At 39.1% G+C, this 7,085-nt stretch overlaps 1 protein-coding gene across 1 annotated transcript in view; it reads left to right on the top strand.

The window, feature by feature from the left end:
- The first annotated feature begins 6,871 nt into the window (after window positions 1-6,871).
- The window catches only part of LOC107690081 (paired box protein Pax-8-like), an 8,317-nt gene continuing 8,103 nt past the window's right edge, over window positions 6,872-7,085 (top strand). Inside the window, exon 1 of the mRNA XM_016488321.1 lies at window positions 6,872-7,008. Within this exon, the coding sequence (XP_016343807.1) occupies window positions 6,872-7,008 (137 nt within the window). The remainder of the gene's footprint in view (window positions 7,009-7,085) is intronic.

The following is a 7,085-nucleotide window of genomic DNA, read 5'->3' as shown; positions in this document are numbered from 1 at the left end:
TGATGAAGCTCTTAAACACCACACATGCTCTGCCCTGCGCCACTCAGGGCTCCTGCTAATGGGCTTTTAATGCCTTCGCATTACTGTGGCACGCACAATGGAAACCCTGAAACAACATACAGAACTACCACATTTTGCTATAAGTTTGATTGCATCATATAATAATTGCTGTTAATAGTGTTCATCGTCTGTTTTATTACGTCTTAAATTGATTTTTCCGTACTGCTGGTTCGTCTGGTCAGAGGAGAACTGGCCCCCCGACTGAGCCTGGTTTCTCCCAAGGTTTTTTCTCCATTCTGTCACCGATGGAGTTTTGGTTCCTTGCCGCTGTCGCCTCTGGCTTGCTTAGTTGGGGACACTTCATTTCCAGCGATACCGTTGACTTGATTGCAAAGATACTATTTAAACTGAGCTGGATGTTGACATCACTGAATTCAATGATGAACTGTCTTTAACTGAAAAATTTGTGTTTACTATTGTCATTTTGCATTATTGACACACTATTTTCCTAATTAATGCTGTTCAGTTGCTTTGACACAATCTGTATTGTTAAAAGCGCTATATAAATAAAGGTGACTTGACTTGACTTGACTTGACAATGGTCGGCCTGCTGAGGTTTTGTCACGGCTCCTCTAAAACAGTTATTAGACCCCCAAACTTTAGGGGCGAGTGACCAATAAAGGAAGGAGTAGGTCTAGGAAACAGGGTGCGATCGGAACAGGGTTAGGGGTCAGAGGTCACAAGCCGAAGTGGAAATGGGAGACAGAGACCAAACAATGCTGAGGGCTGGACCAGAGGACAGAGATGGAGGGGCGACGGAGCACAAAACACCAGGAAGACGGGGATGAGCAGAGAACAGAGAGAGCTGAAAACAGATGGTTAAAGAAGAGCAAGAGAGAAGAAGAAAAGTCACAATCAGGAGAGAATCTGTGTCTGCCAGAAATGCATATGGTCCTCTGTAAAGACAAGACACAGTCTCACAAACAGTGGAATAGACAGAAAATTACATATCAATTATTACCATTTTAAAAAATAAAAAAAAGAAAGAAAGAAAGTAGTGCTGTGGGTCATGTGTGGATGAAACGGTTCTAGCCCGAAACATGAGCTGTTAACTATGCAAACGCTTAAAGCACGACATGTGTCTGTCAGATGATGAAGAATAACACAATTGTACGAAAAACGAATGGGATTGCGGCGTTTCCTACACATGCATTACGATCTAATGATTATGATCTAATAAGTAAAGTAGAGGTAAGCGCAAACACGATCATTCGACAGTTTGTCTAAATTACATATAGCTTTTTGTTGCTCTTTTAAAAACCATATTTTAAACCACTGTAAATTACAGAATTTGCAGATGATTGTTGGCAGTCTTTCTTTCGGATAAGAAAACACCTTACAGAGCAGATACTGAAACGAATAATTACTTAAATGACATATGAACATTGTTTAGTTTGAGTTTCAGCATAAATTAACATCAACCAAAAACCAGGCATATTGTTCGAATTAGGTTTCGGCTGCATATTTTTTTCAAACATTCGTAAAACACCACAAACAGGATTTGTTTAAAAATAAAATAAAATGAAATTGCCCTAAACCCGCGGTGAATTACTGTAATGAGGTAAAGTGGAGACAGCATGACAACAGTCGCATTGTTTCAGATCTTCTGATCGGTTTGGACTTTTTTTGGAAAGATGCAACAACATGAACCTTTGCCCTCTGATCTGATCTCCATGCGACACACCGAGCTGCTTCATCCTGATCGCCGTGAGGAGGCTTTCAGTTACATTCCATAATATGAACATCTATAACTAAATTATTATTATTATTATCATGTCACACAAAGTTCTATTATCTAATTAGTCTTTACAAATAAAATGCTACACGTCTGTAGGCTTTAGGTTTTAGTGCAGGTTATGCAAAGTGTTTAAAAATAAACACAAGGGTTATTTTAAGAATCTTTATGCGGTCGTCAGGTTTTCTTTAAGTGTCGATATTTTCAGTGTTATCACTGATCAATGTAAGTTTCACAGAAACTTTCTCCCAGTAAACCATAAACCTTGCGAATATTTCTTTAACCGTAATCGCACACGATATCTGTCCATTAAAATAAATGCAATAAATCAGCCGTCGAGAGATATAAACCATGCTGCAGAATGTGAGAGAAACTCAGTCTGCCCTTTTAAAATATTTAATTATATACTAACTGTGATATAATGAAACAACAGCTCGAGGATGAAAGTGAAATATTGTTACACTGTAATGCAATATATTTTGTCTCTGTCTAAGACAAATTGTTAACTCTTTCAGATGCATTTCATATAGGATGTTATGGTCCAGAGCCACCCAACATAAAGCCGTACATTAACAATCTCTGCATGCTGCAAACACATCAAAATCACTTCAGAGCATCTGCTTTCTTTGTTTGGCTTCGAATCATTTCTCATAAAAAGCGTTATTCCATTAAAGAAATAACTAACTACTTTTAGGCGTGTAATGCACCATTAATTCAGTACTAACAACGTTTACATTATTAAAAGGCAGATAACTATCGCTCATGGGTTTAATCCCTTGTTAAACTTGCGGTCACCTCACACTTCTCCCGTTCTCTGCCCTCTCCTCCGGCGTTTGCTCTTCATTCGCTCGTTTTGCGCTTAAGAAAGGAATGTTCTGCTTCCATTTACTGTGATTCTCTTTACTCTGTATTTATCGGAAATCCAACGAAAGCACAAAACATTGTATTAACACTCGTTTAGCACGTTTAGCACTTCTTCATTAATGTTTGGTGTCAAAATGTGCCAATAAACTATTCTGCACTGCCTCGCGCCATATGCCAAACAACGGGGTGTCATAAATGAGTAATTCGGGTTGTTCTGTTTGTTTTAAAGCTGTGAGAACAACACAAACCGTGTGAAGATGCAGTTCCCCAGCCGAGAGTTAGTTCATTCACGGGGAGCCGCTCTGAAGTGTTAAAACAGCCCAATAAAAGCAGCGAGAAGACCAATGTCATGCGGGACTACTGCAAGAACTAGCCTACTATAACATTATTATTACTATTAATAATAATAATAAAAAATGTACAATAGTAGCCTAATAATAATAATAATAATAATAATATACTACTAATAATAATAGCAACAACAAATAAAATAAATTGATAGAGTCCAGTAATTATTATTGGTCGCAGAGAGCTGAGGTAACCACTGAAGCGCTGGTATCCATCAAGTGAAGGATCAGGTATTTGTCATGACATAATAACAGATTACAGCCAATCATGAGTCCAATTGTGTGTGAACGATGCCCCGGGAGGCGCACGAGGGGGTGGACGAAACAAGCCCGATCCTTGACAAATATCTCCGTAAACGTTGACGTATCGCTCGTGTTTTGTTGTGTTCTGGAAGCGCTCGAACCCTCAGAATCATCCATCCGTGCGCTTCGGTCTGGCCACACCCCGGTGCTCACGTCACGCGGCACGCCCCGCCCCTCAATCCGCCGCGTCCAATGATCGACGCGCGTCGCGATTACACCTCCGCCGGCCACTCTTACCGCTCCGTTATAACGGAGAAACTCTAGCCCATCCCAGCGAGCAGACACACAGAATATGTGCCGTCATAACGGACTCTGTGGCGCTGGATAAAACCCGTCGGATATTGCCAAGCGTTTCTTCTGCAAAAGGTAGGCCTAAAACATGCCTTGAATATAATTTCGCGCATGGATTTGATGGAGTCGGCAGCTGATAACTTACTGATAAATGCAGGTTGTTCATCCAACAACTTCTGTGTAGAGCACAGGCCTGTAACACGCAGTAAAAGATGCTAGATCTCGGAGTCGTTCTTTAAAAACGAGGAGCTTGTCGTTAATAACTCATCGACTAAACACAGAGTGCTTAAGAATCGAGTCTGTTTGATGCAAATAGTCGTTAAGAAATATTAAATAATAAATATAACAATAGCCGTAATTGTCAGGTTCACCATAAAATGTCCTTTTGCAGGGAATAAAACTATCCACGCAGGAATATTTTCTCGCAAGACCTCATATGGACTAAAACACAGCAAATTAAGTGAGAGTGGACACTTGGACATTTAACCAGGACACCAAGAGACCAAGACTTCTCTGAGAAATGTCCAACACAACTGGGCGAGGTAAAAACAATAAACGAGTTATTTTGAAATCTATAACGGAATCTGTAGAAATGTCTGAGAAATGAAAAGCAAATGCCGCAATAACGACATGCATTACTTCAGGATAATATTTCTCCATACAGGCATGTTCAGCTGTAGTTCCAGTTCAAGAAACTATTCAACGAATATCAGACAAACCTTCCATTTTATTTTATTAGTTTATTTTACAAATAGCTTCTGTTAATTTACTATCAATCGTAAGAGAAATATAGAAATGATTATTATTTATAATAGATGTATTATAGGAAGCTCCTGTCATCAACTATAGGAGCGTGTATTCCCAGTGTGCGTGTGTACAGTGCGCGAGGGAGACTCGCTGATATCACGACAAAACTAGATCCTCTCACATTCATAACAGATCCGATTGTGTGGAATCTTAAATGTCATTCTTATGAATGGGATTGTTTTGCTGTTGGTTAATTAGTTAATCTACCGATTGGAGTGCAGAGGAGTTGGACATGAAGTCTTTACTCGTTTAAAGGCTAATGGCTTGAACTATAGCAACAGAAGAGTAAACCTGCTCCAGAAACCGCATCCTAACTCAAATATAGGGATTATTGTCGGTATTTTAGTGATAGACATATTGATATTTGCACACCGGAGCTTGATTTCGATATTATATATATATATAGGCCTAGCCTATTCTTTTTTTTTTCTAATTTACGACTGTAGCCCCGTTTGTCTGTTTGGCCCCGAAATCTGCTTTCCTGCTTTTCTCTACTTTTTTTTTACATGAAAATGAATGTATTCATGTTATTCATATTATTAATTGTGCGTTTTATAAGTTTGCTTTCACGTGCTATGTTTTATTGTATACAATATGGCTTATAGCACTTCTGTGGAGGAGATTTCCCAGCGATTTCGGTCTAATTTTTTTTAAGCTCAACGTTTCATTTTCCATGTTTTTTTTTACTAATTTACAATTGATTTTTTTTATATTCAGTTGATCATTGAAACGATTATTATAGTCAAAACTCGTTGGAAATTTGTCTCATTTTCTTTACCCTCATTGCGTACCGAAAGAATTGTATGAAACAGATCAAGTGTCTATAATGTCAGAACAAAATAGATTATCTAACATTTGCAATAGCCTATAACAAGTGAAGCTCTCTGTAAACAATTACTTAAAATGTTAGCTAAAATCATTTTGTAAGCAAGCGCTGTAGATGTTTGTAGTTCAGGCCATGATCCAACACAAATCTCTTTAAAAACCCTAATAATCTGAATAAACAATTAAAACCAATCAACAATACTAGGCTACAAGATTTTGCCGCGGGATAGTGAACGTAAAACGAACTTAATTTAGCAAAGCATTTGGAATCTGTGTGTGTTAACGCTATTTTTCAATATTTTGAAATTGGCATGGTTGTGTTTACATAAAATACTGCCAACGCATTATACACAAAACAAACATTTTGGAAACAAATTTGTACCCAGAAGTGAGTTAATGTCATGTGTCCTCATTTGTGAAAGTTTTCTGTTAGGTTAGGTTTGGATTAGTATTTATGTAAGCCTATACTAGCTGTTTATTAAAGAAAAAAAAATTAGAAAGAATTTAATCTATGAAAGGTCACCATTTAGATCTCTCTCTCTCTCTCTCTCTGTGTGTGTGTGTGTGCGTGTGCGTGTGTGTGTGTGTGTGTGTTCTCCTGGGGTTTCTCTGCTTTAATATCCTGTCGCTTGCGGACTCTTGGCGAGGAGGGTTTGACACACTCCGCTAACACCGTTAATAGCGCCGTTTGATGTGGAAATGAAAGCTGCAAAAGAGCACAAGGGGAAGAGGAGGCTGAATGGACTAAATTAAAAGTGAGGCTCTTGTGAGAGTCACTGGAGCGCGCAGCACGAAACACAACGCCGACTAATTTCGTCACAAAAGGGCGCAGGGCGAAAACACGAAGAAGGAGCATTGAAATATCCATTATCCAGACACTAAAAACAAAAACAATGGTAATAGTGATATTATAATATAATGATTACTTGTTACTGAGCAATAGTTTCCTTCATCGTATTTACATTTTTACACGTAAGCCCCCCTCTCCATTATTTCAGTGCAAAGGATGAGTTTAATTTAAACAAAATGATTTTCCTTTGATAAACTTTTACATGTTTCATAGTTTTAATTACCTTAGTAGAGTTATTTATACTCAAAGAAACAACATTGTTCCTGGCTAAATCTGGTAATAGCTGAAGTTATGATCAGTTCCTATATTATTACAATTTCTTCTACATTTTAGCAGAGTTTAATGCAGTAAAAGCCAAATATTCTGCAGGACGTCCCACAGAATCATGAGATGCAGATCTGGAAGCTTTTCCAGAAACTGGCACAGAGCGGTCTAGGGCAGAAGTTGTGGATATGCCGTACTAGTGAACTGTTATGGAGACAGTGTTTGCTGGGTTTAGAGAAACTGAGAAAACATAAATGCTGAAGACATCATAGTGTAGTAGGTGATGTGACTCCTTTTCTGTTGCGTTTGTTGAATCTGGTTTTATTCTCTACACTGTTGAAAATGTATGTAACTTTCAGAAGAGTGTTCATGTGATTTGGTGATTACACAAAGAAACCTGGATTTCAAATTAAACTCACCTGTGCTGACAGAGGTGTTTGTTTGTCTCACACAGCTGGCGTGATGTTTATGTGTGTTCATGTCCTTTCTCCCCCAGGTCATGGGGGTCTTAATCAACTAGGCGGCATGTTTGTGAACGGACGCCCGCTCCCGGAAGTCATCCGGCAGAGGATCGTGGACATGGCACACCAGGGAGTGAGACCCTGCGACATCTCTCGCCAGCTGAGGGTCAGCCACGGCTGCGTCAGCAAGATCCTGGGCAGGTAAAGAGTCCAGAGCAGCCCTGCTGGAACACATAACACACACACACACACACACACACACACACACACACACACAC

Source organism: Sinocyclocheilus anshuiensis, unplaced genomic scaffold (genome assembly GCF_001515605.1).
Source record: "Sinocyclocheilus anshuiensis isolate Anshui unplaced genomic scaffold, SAMN03320099.WGS_v1.1 scaffold1977, whole genome shotgun sequence".
In the NCBI taxonomy this organism is placed as follows: Eukaryota; Metazoa; Chordata; class Actinopteri; order Cypriniformes; family Cyprinidae; genus Sinocyclocheilus; species Sinocyclocheilus anshuiensis.
Note: the sequence above shows the minus strand (reverse complement) of the source record. Positions and strands in the feature narration are given on the sequence as shown.